The sequence below is a fragment of the Schistocerca piceifrons genome, chromosome 1, assembly GCF_021461385.2.
Source record: "Schistocerca piceifrons isolate TAMUIC-IGC-003096 chromosome 1, iqSchPice1.1, whole genome shotgun sequence".
NCBI lineage: Eukaryota > Metazoa > Arthropoda > Insecta > Orthoptera > Acrididae > Schistocerca > Schistocerca piceifrons.
Window position 1 is genome coordinate 839,101,791 of NC_060138.1, and position 26,959 is coordinate 839,128,749.

At 34.1% G+C, this 26,959-nt stretch overlaps 1 protein-coding gene across 1 annotated transcript in view; it reads right to left on the reverse strand.

The window, feature by feature from the left end:
- The window catches only part of LOC124775530, a 174,736-nt gene that overhangs the window by 90,108 nt on the left and 57,669 nt on the right, over positions 1-26,959 (reverse strand). The window contains exon 4 of the mRNA XM_047250364.1: positions 2,582-2,795. Within this exon, the coding sequence (XP_047106320.1) occupies positions 2,582-2,795 (214 nt within the window). The remainder of the gene's footprint in view (positions 1-2,581; positions 2,796-26,959) is intronic.

A 26,959-nucleotide genomic window follows, 5' to 3' on the forward strand; every position in this document is an offset into this window, starting at 1 on the left:
CAATAAGACGAACAGAAATTACATTTTTATTCAAAGAACATAATTACACTGAATTCAACGTGACTTATGATGATTCCCTGGACGTTACAAAAGGCGGAACGGGTTTGTTAATACGGTCTGTGATTACTGCTGCCGGCACTGTACACTCTGCAACGTGCTCCCACGCTGCCTACAAGGTTGGTAAGGAGTCCTTGTGGCAGGGCGTCCCATTCTCGCCAGCGTCGCTGACAACTTCTGGATGGTCACTCGTGCATGTGACGTGCTGCAGTAGGTCTCTAGGTCTTCCAAACTCGTCCGAAACGTGCACCGGCTTAAATCCCATTGAGCACTTGTGGGATGCGATGGGGATGGCTTGGTTCAAATGGCTGTGAGCACTATGGGACTTAACATCTGAGGTCATCAGTCCCCTAAAACTTAGAACTACTTAAACCTAATTAACCTAAGGACATCACACACATCCATGCCCGAGGCAGGATTCGAATCTGCGACCGTAGCGGTCTCGCGGTTACAGACTGAAGCGCCTAGAACCGCACGGCCACACCGGCCGGCCTGCGATGGGGACACGTGTCGCAACATGCCCACTTGCATCAACGACCATCCGGCAGTTGCCAGCCACACTGATGGAGCAACGTAGCGTAGTACCACAAAAACTCCTTAGCGACCTTGTAGCCAGCCTGGGATCACGTTGCAAAGGATGAATTGCCGTCCGTGGCAATCACACATCCTATTAAGAACCATTTGTCGCATTTTATAATGTCTACTGGACCATCAAAAATCGCTTCGATTTCAGTGTGATTACTGTCTTTAAATAAAATTATTATTTCTGTTCGTCTCACTTCATATTTGTCTCAGTTACGTTCTGTACTACACTAAAGCATATCTTTCTATGTGTGGTCCAAGTTACTTGGCAGAGGCAAATCACGTGAAAGTTACTGTCGTCCTTAAGTTTTGCACAGTACTGTACATCCAATACCCAGTTCAAGAACGAAAAAAATAAAATGATTTAAGTCTTATATATTGGGAAAATGCTTCGATACAGTCGATAAATCGGCAGTGAAGTGCACCCTGACACAAAAAAGACGCACCGACTTAATAACGCGTTGATCCACCTCTGGCCCTCATGCAAGCAGTGAATCGGCTCGGGGTTGATTAACAGAGTTGTTCGATGTTCGTCAAAATCCCGAGATGGTTTGAGGGCCCTGTCCATAATGCGTCAAACGTTCTCAATTCGGAGATATCCGGCGATCTCGCTGGCCAAGGTAGTGTTTGTCAACCACGAAGACGAGCAGTAGAAAGTCCTGCCGGCAGCAGGCAGGCATTCTCTTGCCGAAATCTAAGATAAGGATTGCTTGCCACGATGAGCAACAAAACGGTGTAGAATATGGTCAACGTATCGCTGTGCTGTAGGGGTGCCACGTATGAGAACCAAAGGGGGCTATGAACAGAAATGGCACCCAAGCCACAAGGCTGGTTGTCGAGTTTCATTGCAGGCGACAGTCAGTTCGGCATCCCACCGCTGTCCGGGGCGTCTCCACACACGTCATCGGCAAGGAATCTCATTTACAGGACTTGTAATGTCTACAATGATGAGTTCCGCTTCGGACCGAGCTCAGATGACCAGCAAAGACGTATCTGGAGACGCCCCGGACAACAGTGTGCGGACAACAGTGTGATACCAAGCTGACTCGTCAACAAAATGGTTCAAATGGCTCTGAGCACTATGGGACTTAACTTCTGAGGTCATCAGTCCCCTAGAATTTAGAACTACTTAAACCTAACCAACCTAAGGACATCACACACATCCATGCCCGAATCTGCGAACGTAGCGGTCGCGCGGTTCCAGACTGAAGCGCCTAGAACCGCTCGGCCACACCGGCCGGCTACGGCCCAACAGCCATAACTGATAGTGTGGGGTGCCATTTCATTTTATAGCAGTATCCCTCAGGTTGCCATCCGCGGCACCATTACAGCACAGCGGTACATAGACGATATTCTACGCTTTTTAGCTGCCCTCCAGGGCAAGTCATCCTGGGCTTACATTTCAACAAGATAATGCTCGCCTGCCCACGACGACACATTCTACTGCTTGTTTTAGCGCTTCTCAAACCCCAACTTAGCCAGCTAGATAGTCGGATCTCTCCCCATTTGCGAATGTTTGAAGCATTAAGGGCAGGGCGCTTCAACAAGCTCGGACTTTTGACGATCTAACGCGCCATTAGGACAGAATTTGACACGATATCCGTCAAGAGGACTTCCAGCAACCCTGTCATGAATGCCAAGCCGAATAACTACTTGCATAAGGGCCAGAGGTGGATCAACGCAGCCGGCCTCTGTGGCCGAGCGGTGAAATTGTAATCATTTGTTTATTTGTACAGGTACACCACATCCAGTTCGGATAATTGCTTGGTGGTGCGTCGTTCCTTTGCCTTAGAGTGTACTTATGTATGAATATCGGTATTATTTCTACACAGTATCGGTAATTCCTATAGATTGTTGCTATCTTTAGTAATGACAAGAAAGGGCGGTGAAAAGTTTCACATATTTCTCCGTGCACAGTTAACACGGAGGAAAGACGAATTGCGAGCTCCGTACTTCTCATAGCGCAGCAGCGCGGCGCGGCAGCGATCGTCGTTCCGAACGTCCTCGAAGAAGTCGACGATCTGGCGCAGCAGGAAGGCGTCGGCGCCGGCGAGCGCGTCGCCCACGGCGCAGAAGGCCGCCTCGCAGAAGTTCAGCACGTCGCTGTCCTGCAGCCCGCCCTGCACCTGCTTCACCGTCACCACCAGCTTGCACACCTGCAAGCGCACCCAGCCACACTTTGTTCAAACAGGAACCACCGCCTGCGTAAATGTTACCATACTCGTCAGACATAGAAACTGAAACTCCCCTCGTGAGCTGTCAGCCCAATTATGGTGTTTTGCACTCTCAGCTGAATAAGAATGGGCGGCGATAAGGTGCCACGAGATAGATATCCAAACTGATTCAGGATGTCTCGGATGCGGCCCACAAGACTTGTAAACACTCACTGTAGATAGCGTAAAGTAAGGAGCATGACGGCTAGAAACAAGTAAGGTCATTAAGTAATGGAAGCAAGAAATAAGAAATTGAAAACATTATTTGGACTACCTGTATCGCTGAACAGGACAAAACACGCCAACTGAAAATTAGGACATGTGCACGAAGATGACAGAAAATATACAATAGCAAATCCAGAAGAAACAGTTACCCAGGGATTGGTGAAATACCAGCGACACTCTTGTGAGCCTCAGGCGGAAGGCTTGAGTAACAAATACAAAAGCTTGCAAAGGAAATTTATGTAACTGTCAAAGTTCCATCAGATTTTGTAAAGAATATAATAATTGTACACATTCTAAGAAAGTAAGAGCAGACACATGAAAAAAATTCCGTGCATTCAGTCTGGTTTTAGATGCTTCAAAAACACCCAGAGTAGTACTTTAGCAAAGAATGGTGGGAAAAATTAAGCAGATTGGGAGAAGATCAGTCTGATTTTAGGAAGAACAGGGGCACCCGAGGAGCAATATTTGTGCTGCGGTTAGTAATGGAGGGTATGTTTAGGGAAAGCAAGGAAACATAGGTTACATTCATAGATTTGGAGAAAGCTCTTGACGCTATGGAATGGAATAAAATGTTTTCCATTCTTACACATTGTGATGTCAACTACAGCAACAGAACTGTAACCCACTCTCTTCAGCACAAGCAAAGTGTAGTGTCAGCATTTATAGAATCAAAGAACAGCCCAAAATCAGGAAAGATGAAAAGTTGTGTTGCTCGTTACCACCATTAATATTTGAGTTATACAGGGTGTTTCAAAGTCTTTGCATCAAACGTCTTGGTGTGATAGACCTTGTCTTGGGGAATAAATTATGTTAGAGATACTGACGCTTCACTGCAACGTTACGCGTCTTTTAAAATTAGTTATGTCGTGCGTATGTGATGTGTGTTAGCCACAATCCAGTCACCTGCTCCGCATGTCAGCCTGTGGCATAGCCATGCACCTGCTCTGAGAGGCAGTATCACACCAACGTACGTTGCAATTTGAAGAGAAAGTACTAGGCATAGAGGAAGCGAACCAGTCAACAAGAGCACAAGCGATCGCAAAAGATATGGACGTCACTCACACCTCAATGTGGAGAGCGCTTCATCATCACCCTTTCCACTTGCAAGAGGTACAGGCATTGGAACAGCTGACTCCGAACGCCTTATGATTTTTACAGGGGTCTATGTAGTAACGCGTTGCCGAGCCAGAGTTTGTATAATGTGGGTTGTTTATGGCGAAGTGGTCTTAGCGAAGTGGTCTCACTAGAGATGACTATGTGAATACCAACAACACCAACCTGTGCACACAAAAATATCCGCGTGAAATCGTGGTCACACATCACCAACAACAGTTTTCGGTAAACATGACGGTGGGCATCGTCTAGCCAGGCCGATGTGTCACAAATTTCTGGCAGATGAAGTACCCAAGCTGCTAGAAGATTACGAGTGAAAATGTGGTCTCAAGATGACGGCGGACCACAATGTTTCAATCACTGTGTGTTTCAGCACCTCACTGCCACGTTTGGCGTGAACTGAATTGAGACAGGCGCCCTGAAACATGGGCACACATTCACCTCGACCTCGAACCAGTCCATTTCTACCTGTGGGGTCACATCAAAAGTAGCGTGTGTATTACGCCGGTACAGCACAGTGACATTCTAGCCGAACGAACACTGGCAGCACGTAATGCCATTCAGACCACTCCTGGCATCTTGGAAAGAGACCGCAAGACAGCGCATCGGTACTGCAACCACTGTAATCAGGTGGGAGTTCGCCATTTTGAGCACCTGTTTAAGTTCATGTGTGGTGTTGTAAATATAACATGAGCTAGATGGATTACTTTTACAGCATAAAAGTGGATTCAAAATTTTGTAGACCAACGTAACACTTCATTTCCCTTCTTTGTATTCAGTTTAATAGGTGTTTATTTCTTTAATTGCTCTGCAGGAAACAAGCAGGGAATCAGGGAATACATTAGTTGCGGCGACCGTTAAATTATCTTTTTTTTTTTTTTTTTGCTTTCTTTACAATGTATTTCATCCTGGAGCTTTGCTTGTTTTAAAGAAGGGTTTTCTTCATGTCTTGTTCTAGTACCCATAGTGGAAAGACGTGTAGCTGCTCAGAAGAGAAATGGATTGTTGTGGTAAAACTCTAGGAACTCTACTGCCTCCTGCGTTTAAAATAAAGTAGTTGACTCGGCCTCCTTCGGAAATTAATCTGTGGGCTTCACTGAGGGGAAATTACAAGTATCCTGTTATTCCAGAGAGCTTTCCTTTAAATCGTCTGACAAGCTACTTCCCTTGTACAAATGTGATGGATCAATTCCAGCATACAGGAAGCTAATGGAAGAAAGCAACTGTGAAAGAATAAAACTACAAGTACTCATAAGAATCAAGGACGACACGACTTCACAAAACTAGTGTGGTGCACTAATGAGGCGTACTGCATACCACCTACCCCAGTGAAAGAATGATTTTCAACGAAAACCTGAAGAACGAGTAACTCTGAGCAAAGTAAGATACTTTAAAAGCGAAACAGGAAGTTTAATTTTGCTCAGCCTAGCCCCTTCCACACGAGTAGATACCTTTTGTATGTTCTGACCACTAGACCAATCTTATAAAAAATAAAAAATTAGTCACTAACACTCACAATTTTTTATTTTCCATGAGATTGATCATACAAAAGGTATCTACTATTCCAATAATATAATACAATATAATAATATGATTATAGCTATAATAAAAAATCATTTATTTTACATACATTTCCCATAGGTGAATGTAATGTAATTAAATATATTAGAGAATTAAGTATTGTTTTTAATTATACTAAAGAATAAGTATATAAAATTATTTACTTTCTGCTTTCACAGACATAAGATTATTATGAGTTGTTGTTTGTAAAAGCTTTTTGAGATATGACTTTGTTACAGTTTTACCACATTCACAACTAACTTAGATTTTCTTACAGTCTTTACATACATAACAATGTCCACCTTTTCGATATTTATCTTTACAAAATTCGTCAATACTTTTTTTTAATCATACATTCACTATACTCTCTTAATTGTGGCTTGGCACAATGAAATTAAATTATATTTAAATTTTCAGTTTTTATTTTTTATGTCTCTCTTAAAATGTTTCAGAAATGTATATAAGCATGAACCTAACACTTTTATAATTTTTTTAAAGTTTTTCATTCATTTGTATAGAAGCAAATGGTAATAATTAAAATTTTTCTGTAAGTATTCTATGTTCAGCATCATATGTAAGATTCTTTTTACCATACATCATTACATAAGCAAGTGTGTCATTTGGAATTTTATCATTAAAAGTTGCACAAAGTTTCATAGTACTTTTCTGTGTAGCTACAACATTCCTTCTGCATGTCATATTGATTACATAAATTGGATAATTATTTATAAAACTAAATGGACTAATATCAATATCTGATTTTAGTAAAGTAATTCGTTTAAAATCTAAAAGTGCATCATATGCCTTTAGAAAATTATTTGGCGGATTAATATTCCACATTTCTTGAGGAAAAACTTCATTTCTACCATCTTTTAAATAAATAATCTGTAGTTTAACATGATCAAATAATGATGAGTCAACTAATTGATTATTTATACGATTTTTTTGAAATGTAACAAATGCAAAGCATAGCATATCAAAATCTGTAGAGTTATAGTAATTTGTAATATCTAGTTCAAAACTGCTTTTACCAGATAAACCAGCAACTTCTTGTGTTTGAAGTTCATACAAAGAAATAGGAATCTTCGGATTTTTAAGAATAATTACACGTTATTCAAGTTCATAATTTGGTTCATATTTAATAACTGGTACAAGAATTTCCATACATTCTATAATAATTTGACCTTCTTTAGGAAGAATATCTTTTATTTCAATTCCAGCATCATTTTTAACAGACCAACGAAGAATTACGTCTCCAGAAGATTAACTGCACGTAAAAATTAGAGTCAAATCTCCTTTCCACATAATTTCTTTACAATTTTTAAAAAATCCACCAAGTAATGATAATGGATAAAGTACTCCATTTGTTTTACTATTTATTTTTCCTGTGTTAATTATATGTCCATCTAAACTTATTTTGTCAGTAACAGATGCAGTTTGATGAAGTAAAACAGATGAAGAAATAAAAGGATGTTCAATTCTAGATAAAATATTATTTCCTTTCTTTATCGTTATAAAATCAAACAGTTTTGCTACATAATTATCAATTAATTTTTTGTTTGATTTTCCATCATAAGTTGGATAATCTGTGCCATCATTTCCAATAATACTAAATTTCATGTATAATTGTGCATGATTTGGATGAAACCAACCATCACCAATGTTTATTTCAATTCCTGTTTCTTTGTTAGGAACATTTAAATTATTTTTTGTTTTCTCATTCACAGGTAATGAATAGAATTGATAACTTTCAATTTTATTCATGACGCAGTCTAGGATTGTTTTAGCAATTAGTTATTTATTAAGGAACATATTTATGAGGGTTAGTCAATTAAATTATCATTTTTATCAGTTATAGTAACTTCTAAACCTTGAATTGTATCAAAAATAGGAACATTTACAGGATATTTTGGTTCATAAATTATTGGTCCACCAAATTCTGCAATATGATTAAATGAAGCAATAATATTAGTTTCTTTATGAAACTGATCATTATGTTTTACATACATTCCATCAGCAAGATTAAAATTTATATTTATTAATTGAAAAGGAATTATTTTAGGAACATCTTTAGCTACAGCTTTTTCATTAGGTAAAATAATTTGATTACTAAAACCAAGTAAACTTCCAATACTATCTTCTATATCCATATATAATTTTACAAAACTTTCAATAACAATACTGTTTAAAATTTCATCAGCTTTAATTTGTATATTAGGCTTTTTCGAATGAACAGTTTTCTAAATTTTTAAAACTACGTTGACCTATAGGAATTTCTATTGTTTCTCTATCATAATAAAGTTTATTATTTTTTGTTGGAATATTTGGTGTTCAGAAAGTTGAACAGAAACCAACTAGTGAAACATTAGTATAACTATCACGTATTGGAACAGTTAATCTTTTTCTAAGTATTGAAGATTTATCACTAAGTTGAAATAATCTACTGATTTACTACTGAAAAAAATTATTAAATAAATGAATAAAACAGATTAGGAACCTAAAATAAGCATTCCAGAAAATAAGTTAAAAACAAACATGCTAAAATTTTACCAAATTCCATTAGATGTGCAATAATTGGACCAAGTGGTTGTGGGAAAACAACATTAATGATTGATAATTGTATTTTAGCTCCAGGATGGTTAAATTGGAATAAAATTAAACATATATATATATTACTTTTGAATGCATTACGAGAACAGCAGTGATCAATGTCTTATAAATATTTACTATTAAAAACAGTCTTGATCATGATTTATTTATCAAAGTGACTGGTTTCGACCACTACTGTGGTCATTTTCAGACCTACAAGTTGTATACAAAGCTCTAATTAGAGGGCAACATACATTAAAGAAAATACATATAGTTATAAAGCTTGTAAGAGGTATGCACTGCCTGCGATATAGAATCGCTGACCAGAGAGCAGTGTTGACTGCAGTACGAACTGTGTAACCATAGCAGTTGGTTGTTGCTAGTCGCTTGTCTGAGGTTGTCTGCGCTTGTCTGCAGTCTGCTCTGGTCGGGAATCTGGAGATGGAGTATTATTGTATAAGGTAAAGAAGCAGCATCGCGCATATCTAGTAATGTATCTGACCTGTCATCCAAATGTTTTAAAAATGTCCTAATAATAATTTTGGTAATATAAAGTAATTTTTTTAAAAAAAGCATTCATTTCAAAAAAATCTGTTGCTTCCTTTCACAAATCACAAATGTATAAGCTAGCATTGCACAGAGCTGTGACAAAAATTTTTTTAGGTAAGAGCAGATATATTTGCCTTTTTTTTATTGAGGTAAGAATTTTTGCTTTTTATTCAGAATGATCTTACAGGGCCACGATGCAGCACTGCTGTCGTCCAAATTTTACCAGGTTACTGAATTTATTTTTTATTGTGAGGTTTAGGAATTTTTCTGTTTCGAGCTTACATTAAATGAGAAAAGAATTTTGTGGGTACATTAAATGTGAATGCATTTATGCATGGAGATTATAAATGTGAACCAATTTTGTTCTGAGGTCACATAAAAATTAGAATCGCTATCCATAATAATTATTATAATTACAATTTAATAATTTTGTGGAGAGGTTACACTTGGCGACTTCCGGCCAGAATCGTATTTCTTTGTGAATCTCTGAGAAGTAGTCATATATCTGCTCTTATCTACTTAAATGTAGTTTGCATCTGGCGCAACACAATTACTAATTTGTCACTTTTTCTTTCAAAGATCATTGGTAATTTATTGCTCCTTGTTGTAATTGTGATTGTTCCATTCTTGCTTTGTCTTTGTTTCATTTTGTGCTTAATTGTGATTTGTGAAAAATGCTGTGAAAAACTGTTAACAGTACATCGCGATGTGCAATGAGTGAAATAGCCGACTCGAATAGCTTGACCGATAATATTTGCGACACTCAGTGTAATAGTGATAATCGCCTAATTACAGATAATCAGTGCATACCGACCACTAATAATGATTTTAATGCTAATGATGAGCAAACAAATTCAATTGTGTCCTCTGTTAATTTAACAACAATTGATGATGTGGCACATTCCGATACAATGAACGGTGCCCAGTTTGACACACCCGGTTTGCCAAATTTACGTAACGAACAGATAAATGTTTCTAACGAAAGTGAACAGTGTAGTCAGAATACGTCAGATTTATTTAATTCCAGTGTAGTGACCAACAGTGCACATCCAATTAGCAAACATTTTCAAGAATCACAGAATAACCAAATGGTTACACAAAACGTGATAATTGCAGATACACCATTACACAGTACAGAAAATAGAGCCGATAATTTTGGCTGGGATCAAGTTATGGCATTATTACGACAAATGAGTGAAAAACTAGACAATGAGCATAAACAATTTAATGAAAATGTCAAACAAATTAATGAATCGTACAAACAACGTAATGAAAATCTCGGACAGTGGAATGAAAAACTAAACAACAATTTCAAACAACTTAATGAAAAATAAGAGAATAAATATAAACAACTTAATGAATCGTGCAAACAATTTAATGAAAGTTTCAAACAGTAGAATGAAAAACACTACAACCTTAACGAACAGAACAAACAACTTAGTGAACAGATTACAGCCGTTACCGTGCAACGTCATGATACTAAAGAACAATTACATGAGGATACTAAGACTTGTGCTACAAACAGTAGTGAAGAAACTAGATCTGCTGCACAAGAATTAAATAATACACATGCAGTCACAACAGAATCACTTAGAGGTGAAATTAGTGCAGTCACTGAACAATGTTCAGTAAACGCAACACAGATATGCAACGAGTTTAATTTAATGTCAGCAGAACTTTCACGCACTCTGGATATGGAAGTCAATAAGAAATGTGAACAACAGAACAGCCAAATTGACGAACGTTTTAAAGTGACAGAAATGAAAAGTGTTTCGGTCACTGACACGTCACAGCATGCGCCACGTTCCGAACATTTGTCACACTCACACAGCCAGTGTGTCTTGGGTGACTTAGAGAGAGTACATGAATTGGAATCCGAAGAGACACAGATAAATGGATTCTCATGCAATCCTGAAACTGTTCATGCATTCACAGGCGGTAGCGTTGATTATAAGCAGTTTTTATCCATGAAGGAATCTAAGGTATTTAATAATGACAGAACACAGAGTCACGCTTTGGACTGGATACGACAATTTGCCTTTCTATTTTCATCAGCATTGCCTGTAATGCATAAAATAGAATTGGACTGGATACAACAATTTGCTTTTGAATTTTCACCGGCATTGCCTGTAACGCAGAAACTAAAATTTATTTGCAGCGTGTAATTGACCTCAGGGGATTCATTACACTTCGATGAATATGTGCCATAGCGTTCACAGGGCCCCGAGCCGTAGTAGTGCTATTTCATCTTTAGTTTTCTGCACTGCTGCCTTCTCTTCTACTCTCCTTTATATCTATCAAAACAACTCTTCAACTATCGGTCTATCTAGGATTAAGAATGAGTAAAGAAATCTGATTTGACGAGTTTTACCGAAAGTGACAATTTTCAATAGGCACTTCAGAACTACCAGCGTAAGTTTGACAACAGACAAAATTTTAATTATCAGTGTCGTCAAAATTATCAGCAACTGGAACCACACTTTGGTAACAATAGAGGTTTTTCACCGCAACAGCATGAAAGCCAGCCGGTTAGCATACCTAACCAACAATGCAGTCTGCAACGTCAACCAAGCTTTAATGTTTCGCCGCCTACACGTATAGCGTCAGCTCCAACAAATAGTAACGCACAGCAACAAGGGAATCAGTACGTACAGAAAACACACCATTTCAATTCCTATCGCAATGCACTGTATATAAAAGACTATCATAACAGACGTAAGAGTAATGAGCACAATTTTCAGCGTACGTTTAATAACAGTCGGTCTTACCAGCAGCAAAATCATCTGCAACAACAAATTATCATGAATGAACCAGACAGTAGATATCATCCCGAACGTAATACGTCAGGAAGAAATAACAGAAGAGTACAAATAGTTGAAATGCCACAGCATCCTCCCGAAAATGATAGCACGTCAGATAGAATTTGACTAGATACAGTACAGGTTGCATCTTCCAGCAACGCAAGCAATACTTTTGACACGCAGAATCTTGTTCACGAATATGTTATTACTTTTGACGACATCCGAGACACTATTTTGCAGGAAAGACCAGTTATTCAAAAAACCATTTCACACCCTGTCATTGAAGTAAAGATTGGATCATCCAAATTTTCGGCAGTAATCGATTCTGGATCACCTATATCAGTTATAAATGAGGAAACTTTCAACGAATGTAACAAAGAGAATACCTATCCTACATTACCATTAGGCAAAACTAAAGTAAAAGGAGCAGTATCTGGTAAAGGAGTAGATGTAAAATTACAGACACATTTATCATTTTGTATTGCAGGTCATACATTTCACTCAAATTTTTGAATTGTTCCCTTATTTTAGGTACGAATTTTCTGGTACAACACGACGCAATTATTGACTTTCAAAACTCCTATTTAATGTTAAAGGATGAAAATGTACAACTGGCTTTAGAATTTCAGCACTCTTTATCTGCAGAAGAACAAACAATTAATCGTACAGAGGTCATTTCCGCATCACGTAACATAGACTGTCATTCCACATTGTTCACAGATATGTACGTACACAACTATAATACTCCAGAAAAAGCTGACTATGACGTTATGCAAATGATTTCTGATAAAGTTAAATAGAGCAGTGCAAATACAGACGACGAACGCACGCAACTACGCAAAATTCTTTTACAGCAAGCTCCAGTTTTTGACAACGTTCCTGGTACTATGTCCGGTTTTATGTATGAATTTCAAGTTAAACAGCATGACACATTTAGAGCCAAACATTATCCCATTCCGTATATTCACAGAGAACAAGTTAAGAAAGAATTGCAAGCTATGCTTGACCAAGGAATTATTGAACCGGCAGTTAGTCCGTACATAAACCCGCTCCATATTGTTAAGAAAAAGGATGGTTCACTTGGCCTCGTACTTGATTCGCATCACATCAACGACATTATTATTAATGAAACATATCGCCCACAGACACTAGAAGACCTTCTACAGAAATTTCATGGTACTGCTATTTATTCCACATTAGATTTGAAATCGGGATTTTGGCAAATTCAACTCCATCCGAACTGCAGAAAGTACACGGCTTTTCTCTGGTTTGGTGACTGTTATCAATTTTGTAAATTACCGTTCGGTTTAACTATTTCTTCAGCAGCATTTATTTGCGGTTTGAATAGTATACTTCTGACAGAACTTAAAGACAGAATCAAAACGTACATAGACGACATTCTTATTGCAGAAGCCAACTGGTCTGAACACAATCTGATTCTTGAACAACTGTTGCAAACTTTTCGTGCACAAGGACTCACAGTTAATCTCAGTAAATCGCACTTTGGCAAAACTTCTATAAAATTTCAGCAGAAGGCATTGCGCCTGACCCGGAAAAACTTCAAGCTTTACGTGACATTACTGTTCCTACGACGAAGAAACAACTACGCAGCTTTCTGGGTTTAATTAACTTTTTTCGTAAATTTATTCATTACTCTGCTTTAGACACCCCTAGATTATGTCAATTGACGGGTAAAAACACTATTTGGTCCTGGGATAGCCAAGCACATTCTGAATTTATGAACCTGAAACAAGCTTTGTTGAATGCACCACTTTTATCACATCCAGATCTTACTAGAAATTTTTCCATTGCCACCGACAGTTCTAACACCGCTTTAGGTGTACACATTTTTCAGGAAACTGAAGAATATGGTTGTACTGTAGTTAAAAATATCGCCTTTGCGAGTCGCATTCTGTCACCTGCTGAATGCAGTTATTCTTTTACAGAACTGGAAACATTATGTGTTGTATGGGCATTTACGAGATTTCGGCATTTTCTTTATGGAAGACATACGACCGTTTACACAGATCATAGAGCTATACAGTTTTTACTTTCCGCTAAATTTACACACGACAGATTAAGCAGATGGAAACTTTATTTACAGGAATTTAATTTTACAATTGTTCACATTCCCGGTACACAAAATATTGTAGCAGACGCACTATCCCGTTCTCTCAGCAACAATCAGCAAGACATTGCAACCAACATCTGCAAAGCAAATTTCAGCGTCATGTACATTCAACAAGTTGCATTTGAAAATTTCATTTCGTCGTCATTACAAGACATAGCACAAGAGCAGAGTAAAGACAACGTATGGAAAGAAATTAAACACCTTTGGCAAGATAGGAATAATGTTACCATTAGAAACCATTACATTGTACGGAATAATATTCTGTTTCGCCGCTCTCACCCTGAAAGCAACAATTGGTTATTATGTATTCATGACGAGCTTGTTAACAAATTAATTTGGTATAATCATTTAAGTTATGTACATTACTGAGCCAGAAAATGTTTTCTTATATTGAGACAGAACTGTTATTTTACCAACATGGAGAAACGTATTCGACGAGTTTTAGCGTCATGTAAAATCTGCCAGAAAGCTAAGTCAGATACGACTTCACATATTCCTCCATTACATCCCATTGTACCTGTTAAATTAAGACACATGGCCGCTGTAGACATTTTTGGTCCGATTCCCAGAACTAATAGAGGTTTTTGCTACATCTTTGTCGCTGTTGAACTCACTTCAAAATTTGTTACCTTCACTCTGTTGCGCAAGGCTACTGCTAAAACTGTTTCGAAAGCATTTGTAAAACATTTTTTACTTCATGTAGAGCATGTATTGAAAGTAATTTCCGACAATGGATCACAGTTTCGATCTGCTATATGGACACATATGTTACGAGCTAGAAACATTTCTCCGATCTATATATCCAGGTACCATGCTTCTTCGAACCCTTGTGAACGACTAATGAAAGAAATTGGTAAACTGTGTAGAATATACTGCCATAAAAAACATATTGATTGGGACACACACATACTCTCATTCCAAGATGTAATTAATTCCATACCAAATGAATCTACTATGCTATCTCCGACTGTTGTACTGAAAAATGTTGAACCACCTAAAAAAATTAAAGAATTAGTAACCTTTCCTACATCTCGTCGACTACGACACCATGAAATAATTGACATTGCGCTGAACAACATCAAACGTGTCGCAGAACGCCGGAGAAGACAGCAAAAACAGGTTTGTACACACCATGACTTTCACATTGGACAGAAGATATTAGTACGCACACATTATTTATCCAACAGAGGGAAGAATAGGTGTAGTAAATTTGAGCTTCTATACGCAGGTCCATGTCGAATTTGCAGCATTCCTCACACCGACGTACTACACGTCGAAACTTTGAGAACCAGAAAAAGTAAAGGCGATCACCATGTCTCCAATATTAAACTCTTTATTAAATGAATATACTTTATGATTTATCACACTGCAATGCCATTTCCTGATTTTTACATGACCAATGATGCAATTATATTTATGTGACTACTTACTGATGATTATCGTAATTTTTTCTTGGCAAGTGCCCGGCAAGGTAAGGTTAGCAGGTCGCTTTTCTTGTCGTTACACGTCAGACCGTGCACATTTTTCCAGATAAACTTACATATTTTATGACTACTTATGCAATTATATTTATATGAACACTTACTGATGATTATTGTATTTTTTCTTGGCAAGTGCCCAGCAAGGTAAGGTTAGCAGGTCACTTTTCTTGTCGTTACACATCAGACCGTGCACATGTTTCCAGATTAGCTTACATATTTTATGACCAATTATGCAAATCTATCTAGTGACATATTAATTTTATCAAATTCTTTTTCCATGAAAGTCTTCAACTCTCGCCTCTATCAACTATACAACACACAAGCTGAACAAAGAAAGGCATTTCTTGTCATTACACATCAGACCGTGCACATTTTCCATTCTTCGTGTATGTATGATCGTTTTCCTGTTTTGTTTGTATGCACTATGAAATATTTAAGATATAACAAACACCAGTTGATTTTGACATTTTGCCTTATGATATCTCAACATCGTGACTATTTTACATTTTTTTTTGCTGCTACATTGTGATACTCTGTGTACATTTTTTGCACCTGGACACTGTCTATGTTTTTGACATATTACGTTTTCTGTCATGCTATGCTGTATGCTCAATTATATCACTAGAAACCAGTTTTTATTTAATGGGTATATGATTTAAATGGAAGACATTAATCATTGTTCATCATTTTCAGAAAGCAATAACGTGTAAAAGAAATAAATTAAACAAACCACAGTGGATTACTATGAAATGGGAATTTCACCTTCGGAATGAACGAAAGAAGATACAATACCTCATCACGAAGAGTAAATGGATCAGAATTAACCAGCCTTAACAAGAATATACTATACACATCATATGATTGCGGTCTTACCTAATTTTTTCTTTCAGAATACGAGGCGATTGTTGCAGGCTGTCAGACATCTTAGTTTTAGTGATGAAATATGCTAGAAATAAGAAACTCTATACTATGAATAGTTGTATGAAGTAAATGGTAAGATGAATAATGAAGTGTCTGTTTGCAGATGATAATGAATGGTGATGAATAGTGATGAAGAATATGGTAATATGAATAATGAAGTTTTTCTTTATAGGTGATGATAATAATGAAGTTATAGTGATATGAATAATGAAGTTTTTGTTTACGGGTGTTGATAGTGATAAACTTTATATGGCCACTAAACGCACCACTTTCAAGTTTTTCTTTGCAGATGAGGATAATGTTGAAGTTTACACATTTACTGTTAGTTAAGAAATGCTATGTAGTTATTTAAGCATTTGTTGCAGTTCGTTTTGACAGTATGTATTATGTCGCATGGTATGATGACTGAAGGTTTTGGAAAGGACAGCTAGAGAACATATATATTTAATACACATTTCATTACCTGTTAATTTGAAGTTCACTACTTTTCAACATAATATGCGTTTCTTCTTTCAGCTTAATAGTCCATTTTGTATTTTTTTCCAGGAGAAGCTATTCATGAAATTAATGTGCTATAAGCAGTTGGTCATTAAACCTGTTCTAGTACTTGCATTTTTTTTACCCATTTGTGTGTGTTATTCATGAATGTGATCACATATACTCTATTTGTTTCATAACCTTGCTACAGCTGACTCATGACGAATTACGTTACCTATCCTCATTTGCAGCAATAAGTCAAGAGTAAATATTTTTATGTCCCAGCAAGTAATTATCGATCCCAACGCAATACATTGCTAGTATTAAATAATGTATTAACAGTCCCAAATAATGCTACCAGTTTAAGAGAGTTCTGAGTAATACTGAATGACGTTTTTCTAATCACAGACCTTGAGTAATAGTTACAGTGTGTTACATTTTAAATATGTCCTATGTCACTTGAATGATGAGTTCTGAGTAATAGTGAATGATATTTTGTAATAATGCATACATGCTCTACGCTCATTAGCTCCCGTTTGTATGATGACTTCTGATGATTTGTAACTGGCCAATGAGTGCCAATAATCGTTTTAAATATGTCGTATGTCACTTGAATGATGAAAAATGTTTTGTAACATTTAATACTTGCTATATGTTTAGTAACTGGCCAATGAATGCCACTGTTTCTTATATTTGTATTGTGTCACTTACATGCTATATATATGAATACTAGTAGCTTGATGCTACACTCTTTAACTCCTGTTTTGAACGATGACTTCTGATGGTTTGTAACTGGCCAATGAGTGCCAATGATTACTATAAGTAGCTGAATTATGTAAATAGTATGCCATTAATTAACTCTTGTTTTGAATGATCACTTTTGAATAATGCATAAAATGGTTTGTAACTGGGCAATGAGTGCCAATGTTCACTATAATCAGATGACTTATGAACATTATTCTGTAATACTTCATACACAGTACAGAAATGTTCAGTAACTCAGCGATGAGTGCCACCAATTACTCAAATCAGTTGATAGTCTAGTGTAATTCTCAATGATGACTGGCATAAGACTTAATGTCCCTCACCTTCTGACCTAATTACCAGGAATTACTGCAATATCCGTTTGTCCTGCCTATCCTCATGATCATGGAGCACTATATTTGTTTTTGCACTAATTCTACGTTGGTTTACCTTACAAGAACGTGGTGTTGACATGACATGCTGTCCACCACTGTTTGGTGTACCTAATGTGCTACCAAAATGATAACATTGAATATTAATACGACATTTCAGTGTCTTGGCTACGCTGATTAATACTTCAGGGAAGAGAACTTCAGATTGTCTCACTTGGTGTTGTGCTTCTGTAAAAAGATATGGACTTTCAGTGCAGCTACGTGCAACCTACTGTGCTTTAACCATGATGCAATCCTTCCCTTTCCTATCCTAGTTCTTGTAAAACGATAAAAAAAATACTACAGTGTGTATGCACTTTATGTCATTTGTTAATGTGATTTGTACTCATTGTGTATACATTTTGTGATTTCTTGATACATTCTCTACTACAGTGCATGTGCACTTTATGTCATTTGTTGATATGATTTGTACTCATTGCATATACATTTTGTGATTTCGTGATGTTCTGTACTACAGTGCGTGTGCACTTTGTGTCATTTGTTAATATGTTTTGTACTCATTGCGTATACATTTTGTCATTGCCTGATATGTTCTGTACTAAAGTGCATGTGCATTTTATGTCATTTGTTAATATGTTTTGTACTCATTGCGTATACATTTTGTCATTGCTTGATATGTTCTGTACTCAGTCCATGTGCACTATATTTTTTTTCATGTTCTGCACTTATATATATGTATATATTCTGTGACTGTAAACTTAGTTAATTAAGAAAAATTTGTTGCTCATGGCAAGTCCAATTGACTCACCATCGCTGCCAAATTTTTGCCCCCCTCCAGTGGAGGGTTATGTAAGAGGTACGCACTGCCTGTGATATAGAATCACTGACCAGAGAGCAGTGTTGACTGCAGTACGAACTGTGTAATTGTAGCAGTTAGTTGTTGCTAATCACTTATCTGAGGTTGTCTGCGCTTGTCTGCAGTCTGCTCCGGTTGGGAATCTGGAGATGGAGTATTATTGTATAAGGTAAAGAAGCAGCATCGTGCATATCTCGTAATATATCTGAACTGTCATCCAAATGGTTTAAAAACGTCCTAATAATAATTTTGGTAATATAAAGTAATTTTTTTAAAAAAAGCATTCATTTAAAAAAAAAAAACAGTTGCTTCCTTTCACAAATCACAAATATATAAGCCAGCATTGCACGGAGCTGTGCCAAAAATTTTTTTTAGGTAAGAGCAGATATATTCGCCGTTTTCTTTATTGAGGTAAGAATTTTTGCTTTTTATTCAGAATGATCTTACAGGGCCACGACGCAGCACTGCTGTCTTCCAAATTTTACCAGGTTACTGACTTTATTTTTTATTATGAGGTTTAGGAATTTTTCTGTTTTGAGCTTACATTAAATGAGAAAAGAATTTTGTGGGTACATTAAATGTGAATGCATTTATGCATGGAGATTATAAATGTGAACCAATTTTGTTCTGAGGTCACACAAAAATTAGAATCGCTATCCATAATAATTATTTTTAATTTCAATTGAAAAAATTTGTGGGGAGGTTACAAGCTATAAAACGTTGAATTACCATTGAGTAGGAACCTCTTTCTGTTGGAGAATCACTACTGGAGAAACCAGTGCACATCTTACTATATATAATGGATGCTCCACCCACTTCTGACTGCATGATGTCATTACTAACCAATGAGTTATAAGTCGAATTACAATTTAAAATTTCTTAGTTAAAAGAACATTGTCAAGAATTAAAAATGAATACACACTAAACTTAGCTTATTAAACAGCTATTGTCAATTAAGAAGCGTTAAAAATATTTAAATATGTAGGAAAATGAACTTCGGTTTGGCAGTATATGGGTTGCCCTCTCAAGGCCTGTCAGTGAACCATTTGGAACCTCTGGTTGCCATAGTGAAGTTGGACGCCGTTGCAAAGATGAGGCAGCAATCTTTTTTCACTGGAGTTGTTGTAAAGTCGATAGTCGAACTGGTGGTTGCCATGGTAAGGACAAATGCCAGTGAAAAGATGTGGCAGCAGGCTTCTTTCCAACGAAGTTGTTGCGAAGTGGAATGGCGAAGACTATTGCGTCAGATGATATATTATTGAGCACCAACATGTCTTTATTGAAATGATTTTTAAAGAGTAAGCTGCAGTAATCTGTAGCTGACATGTATGCTACATGCTGTACAAATACGATACGAAGTATGAAGTTAATATGTAGATTACATGTGCCATTTTTTTAAAAGGAATTGCTATTCCTCAAGTTATATGCCAGTCTTATAAGCAAATAAAAATAATGAAAAAGGAAAGAATTAAAAATTATAAAATTATGAGCCATAGTGTCAAAAATAAAAGGATGTGAATTAGCAATATGCAGTCTAAAAGCATATAAGCATATTTAAATATTTTTGATGCTACTTAATTGACAATAACTGTTTAATAAGCTAAGTTTAATGTGTATTCATTTTTAATTCTTGACGATGTTCTTTTAACTAAGAAATTTTAAATTGTAATTCGACTTATAACTCATTGGTTAGTAATGACATCATGCAGTCAGAAGTGGGTGGAGCCTCCATTATATATAGTAAGATGTGCACTGGTTTCTCCAGTAGTAATTCTCCAACAGAAAGAGGTTCCTACTCAATGGTAATTCAACGTTTTATAGCTTTACAACTATATGTATTTTCTTTAATGTATGTAGCCCTCTAATTAGAGCTTTGTATACAACTTGTAGGTCTGAAGATGACCACAGTAGTGGTCGAAACCGGTCACCTTAATAAATAAATCGTGATCAAGACTGTTTTTAATAGTAAAAATATATATATATATATATATATATATATATATATATATATATATATATATATATATATATAGAGAGAGAGAGAGAGAGAGAGAGAGAGAGATTAAATGGACACTTTCAAAAATGATATCACATATCTATTAGACCATGGTGCTGATGTTTTACCTCAACATATAAATGAATTTAAGGAACCTCTTGATTACCTAAAAAAATATGAAAAATCACATGAAGTAGAATCAATTTATGGTGAACATTATACAAATTGTTCATGGTCTAACGATAATGCTACATGTGGACCAGACACTTATGGTTGTTATTATTATGATAAATATGTAAGTAAAATGTGTTACCTTATTAATTTTCATAAACATTAACATAAACATATAACATAAACGTTAAACATAAACGTTAAACATAAATGTAAACATAAACATAATTGTTAAACATAAATGTTAAACATTGAACATAAGTGTTAAACATAAATGTAAACATAATTAATGTTTTTTCTTGCTTAATAAATGTTTGCAAAATACGATGAAAAGTTGTTAAACAAGCTAAACAAAGTGAATAGAAAGCTGAAGAATGAAAAGAACAATTTCAGCTTTGGAAAAAGCAACCAAGTAGAGAATATGAAAAATATAAAAAAGAAGATCAACCTGTTATTGATGCTATTGAAAAAGTAAAACAGGGTATTGAAGAGTGAGGAGATAATTTTCTGAAAGCAATTGAAGAAAATAGAGAAGTTGAAAAACAAATGATTCCATATCGTCATCATATAGAACATTTTGGAGATTTATCACAAATTAAACCATTAAAAGATTGGTCTTATGATATTCCTGGAAAATATGATTCTACATTAAGTGAATCAAACATTCAAGATGTATTAAATAAATATCAAGCAGAAAAAGTGTCAAGTAGTCAACAAAATGAAAATAAAAAGATAAATGAAACTAAAAAGATAAATGTTAGGACAAGAATGTTAAAGTACATTAATCATAGTGAAGATAAAGTTTATTGGTTTAGAAACCTGTTGGCATGATGAAATATGTTGATAATTTACCTGTTGAATTCACTGGAGGTAAATGGAAAAATTGGTGAAAAAACATATGAAGGTACAGATGGATTAATGATACTTCTAACTGAAAAACAAATTACTATAGATGTTATGAATGACAAGTTTAATTCTGTTGATTTATCAAATTATGCAGATATATTGTACAATTCTGGAGCGTTATATTTGGGTAAAAATAAAATAATGATCAAGTAAAGGTAATAAATATATATACTTAATAAAAGAAATTGTTGATGATTATTTTCCATACTGAAGAAGACAAACTATAGATTCTTCAGATTTTAGTTCTCCAGAACGAAATGGTGGAGGTTTAATTAAAAATATACAGATAAATCAAATGAATATGTTTGTATGAATGATGTTAGACAATTAATTGATAGATTAGCAGTTATTCATGGTGAAGAACTAGCTGGAAATAATAACTATCATAATGAAAAAGTTACTATTGCACAATTGTTTCAAATAAATTTAGTGATTTTATAATCGATAATCTAAAAGGAATTACATATTTAATTAGAATTTCAAATATTCTCCTTCATACATTTTGGAAAAGTGATAAATATGGAAAAGGATTAGTCAAATGGGTTTTAAATAATGTTCCAATGCCTGAGATGCATTTACCAGGATATAATTACTGTGGACCATTTTCTAAACTTGAAGAAAGAGTAACATGTGGTGATCCAGGAATAAATCCATAAGATGAAGCTTGTAAACAGCATGATATCACATACAGAGGTCATAAAGATTTACAAACTAGACATGAAACAGATAAACAACTTAGGTTAGCTGCAAAAGAAAGAATGCATGCAAGCGATGCAAGTTTGAAAGAGAAAATTGCAGCAACAGCAGTTAGAGGAATAATGTATGGAAAACGAAAATTAGGTATCGGAGTTAATGTTGATGAAAATGGTTGGGGATTCTAAATTTAAAAAATCTTTATTAAATTTTAACTATATAAATGAATAGCCTTACAATTCATTATACTTTGCTACCCAGTGCTAAGACTAAACCAAAATCAATTTAAAGTAAAATAATTAAATTAAATGAAATGTTATGTGGCTAAGGCCCCCCGTCGGGTCGAGCGTTCGCCTGGTGCAGGTCTTTCGACTTGACGCCACTTCGGCGACCTGTGAGTCGATGGGGACGAAATGATGATGATTAGGACAACACAACAACCAGTCCCTGAGTGGAGAAAATATCCGACCCAGCCGGGAATCGAACATGGGACCTTTAGATTGACATTCCGTCATGCTGATCACTCAGCTACCGGGGCCGGTCAGTGAAATAATGAACAATTAAATGGAATTGAACCATTTTTAACAATGTTCAAAACAGGAAGAAAGAAAAAAAAGTTGGTGAAAATTTACTTGTTACATTTTCTATTCCTGTTGTTAAAAAATAAATTGAATATCTGACAAAAAAGAAAGATCGTAAATGATTAACACACCATGAAGGCAGATTTTTACCATTATTATTAGCTGCATTACCATAGTTAGCAACAATTGGTTGTTTAGCTGGTGGATCTGCAGCAATTGCAAATGCAGTTATAAACAGGAAGAAAGCTGATAAAGAATTAGAAGAACAAAAAAGACATAAAGTAGAAATGGAAAAAAAAGCTTGAACTAGAAAAGGAAAACAAAAAAAATTTCGAAAAACTAATTAATAAATATCCTAATGCTTTAAGTAATTTTGATATAGAAAAACTTACTAAACAGATAAAAATTAAACACTATTGTGGTGTATATAAGATTGATAAATTACCAAGTAAGTCATTTAAAATTGAATGTGGTATAGTTAATTTAGATATATCTGATAATCCTGGTACACATTGGATTTGTTATTGTAAAAATGGAGATAAGCAATTTGTTTTCGATTCATTTGGTGGTAATATACCAAAACAATTAGTTAACTATTTAGGAAAAAATGAACTATATTAAAATACAGAAAGCATACAAAATTTTGATAAAGCAATATGTGGTCATTTATGTTTATTCGTTTTAAAATTGTTAAGTGAAAATTATAATTTTAATGATATTTTAATTTTAATAAATGGGCATTTTTGGAAATAAGATCAAAACTGATGAAGAATCATCATATAATATCAGCTCACTGGAATCAAAAATTAAAAAAGATTTAGAACTAAAAATAGGTAATTTAATCAAACAATTTTAGAAAGAATTATGAGGCATTTTTAAATTAAGTAAAACTTTTGTTGATTTTAAAGGTAGAAGAATAGTAGATATAAAAAAATCCAGTAAATGGTTATGATGCTGTTACTAAACACTAATTAGAAAAGGAATATGTTACAAAACCAGAGTATACAAGCATTCTAATACAATTGAATAACTGTGTCAACAATACACAATTTAATGAAAAATTTAATCCTATTCATAACAATTTCTTTACAAAAAAGGAAATAGGAAAAGCTTTTTCAGATTATTTCACAAAAAAGATTTAACTCCATACTTATAACAGTTAAGTAATCTTAAAGAAAAAACAAATAATTGAATTTACTTTTCCAACAGCTAATGAACTAAAAGTGTATCAATTTGGATATCTTTTCATACTTAAAAGAATTATTGGTCTTGCTAAACATACAAATGGGTATTTTGCTTTAACAATAAATGTAGGTAATATGGTTTATCAAATAAATAATAATAATCAATCAAAAATGGTCCACAAATCAAGCTTTTTATTTGTAGAATTCAAAGATTCTGTTAAAACTTTTCCAGTTGATGTAAAGTTAATTATTTTCGGCGAAATAATTTAAAATTAAATAAATTTTTTATCTATATAAATGGAAAATCATACTTCACATGACTATCAAATTTATTGTTTAAAGTGTAAAATGTTTACTGATACACATAATCCGCATAGAGTGACAAGTAAAAATGAAGGTCTTTGTACAGTTCGTATATCTAAAAAGAGTAAATTTATTTAAAAAAATTTGTAGATGAACAAAGTTCTAAGACTGCTGAAGCAGTCGATGGTGAAGATTTAAATAATAATGTTTGTGGAAATTTAATTAATGAATTACATAAACCAATGAGAAAGAATTTTAAAAGATGAAATGTTGTTGCTTTTAGTATAAATGATTTATGACAAGCTGATTTAGTTGAAATGGATTCAGGTAATTTAAAAGGTATTTCTAAAATAAATATATGATATAAATATTTATTATCTTTTATTGATGTCTTTTCGAAATTTGCTTGGATTGTTCCTATTATGATGCTGTTACTGTGGTAATAAATTATTTATTTCTTCATTTCTGTTACTTATTATTTCTGCAGCAATATTAACTGCTTCTCTCACACTCTGAATATGCCCATCTCCCATTTTAATTCTATCGTCTTTTAATTGAATTATTTATATGTTTAATTTATTCAATTCTTGTAGTTGTTGTATACAATTATGTTTGTGTTTTATTTTATATTTATAAGCATCAATCATGTCTTTTTTAATCTTATATTCACCATGTTTTCCACTTGATGGTAAAACTTCATGAGTAACCCATCTTTTAAATTGTTTAGATTCTTCACTTTTGATTTTAAAATTTAAGAATAGAGGCCACCTTCATAGATAAAAATAATAGATTTTTCATTGCCTTTTAATATGTCTAAACTTGAAGGGTTTAAATGTTCTAATAATTTTTTATCATCATCATCAATATGCTTAAAAGCTTTACTTGTTTGAGTAAATTCCAAAAGTATAGCAACATCTTTGGCTTTAAACCATAGATTATTTTCTTTATCAATAATCATTAAAACTTTATTAATTTTGTATGTAAGCTTGGTGTTGATGATGTCTACAATCGGCTCAATTTAAGAGAAATATTTTTTATTTGTTTTGCAAAAAATAAACATAATGTGAAATTTGTATTTTTTTAAGATTAAATTAAATTAGAAAATTTAACTTTTTTTAAAAATCTATTAAAAATTATCTCTTATAAATGGAGAACCAAAACGAAATGCAATGCAAAGAAAAAGATACTTATGAACTAATTGAGGTATGTGAAAAGATATGGATTGTCCTATTTGTTTAGGTGATGAAAATAATAATCAATTTGTTAAAACAAGCTGCAATCATATTTTTCATAAAGAATGTATTCATGAATGGATAAAGGAAAAAGAAAATTGTCCACTTTGTAGAAGTATTGTTAAATATAAAGAACCAACATTAAAAGATATATTAGCCTCACCTGATTCTTTACCATTAACTACAAACTCTTTTGATCCTTTATTTGATAGAAATGGTAAATTTAAAAATCAAGACTATGAATCTGATGATGATAATGATGATGATTATGATGATGATATTGGTGATGCTTAGTTTTAAAATAATTTATATGAATAATTTTAAAATTAAAAATATACTATTTTACAATTCTAATAAATTTTTCGCTATATAAATGGAGCACGTTCAATTCAAGAAGACTGTTCCCCAAAACCTAAATTTTGTAAATATTGTAATACAGAGAAATCAATTGATAATTTCACTTTACAAAAGTATACAAAAGGTGGTTATAGAACTATATGTGGATCGTGTTTGAATAAATATCATGTAGAAAATTATAATAAAAATCGAATTCGTTGCATATGTGGAAAAAGTGTTGATAAATATGATTTTAAAGAACATTTAAGACGAAATCCAAGTGAAGAACATACAAAAGTGGAAAATGAAGATAAATTTAAATCTACGATGAATAATGAAGAAGTTATGAGTGAAGAAAAAAAGAAATGACATATTTGTCCAAAAATTAAATATTTAAATTGTTTTTATATAAATCTGTCATATAAAGATCAACATAATAATAAATGTAAGAATTGTAATTTAGAATATATTAAGAATAACAAAGCTTTAACTTTAAATAATAACCCTTTACGATGATTATCTATCCATCTATTAAATAATTATCATTTTATTAACAAAAAGTATTTTTACAAATCTAATGAATTTTTTTGTATTAAATATTAGAGCAAACTAATTGATTCTTTAATTAATTAATAAACTTCTCACTTAAAAACTAAATAATAAACAAATTATTTAAAAACTAATTGATTGTTAAACTAAATAATAAACTAAATTTTGAAACCTAATTGATTGTTAAACTAAATAATAAACTAATACTCTTTTTGATTAATTATTTATTAAATAATAATACTCATCTATCTATTAAATAATAATCATTTTTTTTAAAAGATTTTTTTCAAGTCTAATAATTTTTTTTGAACTCAAAA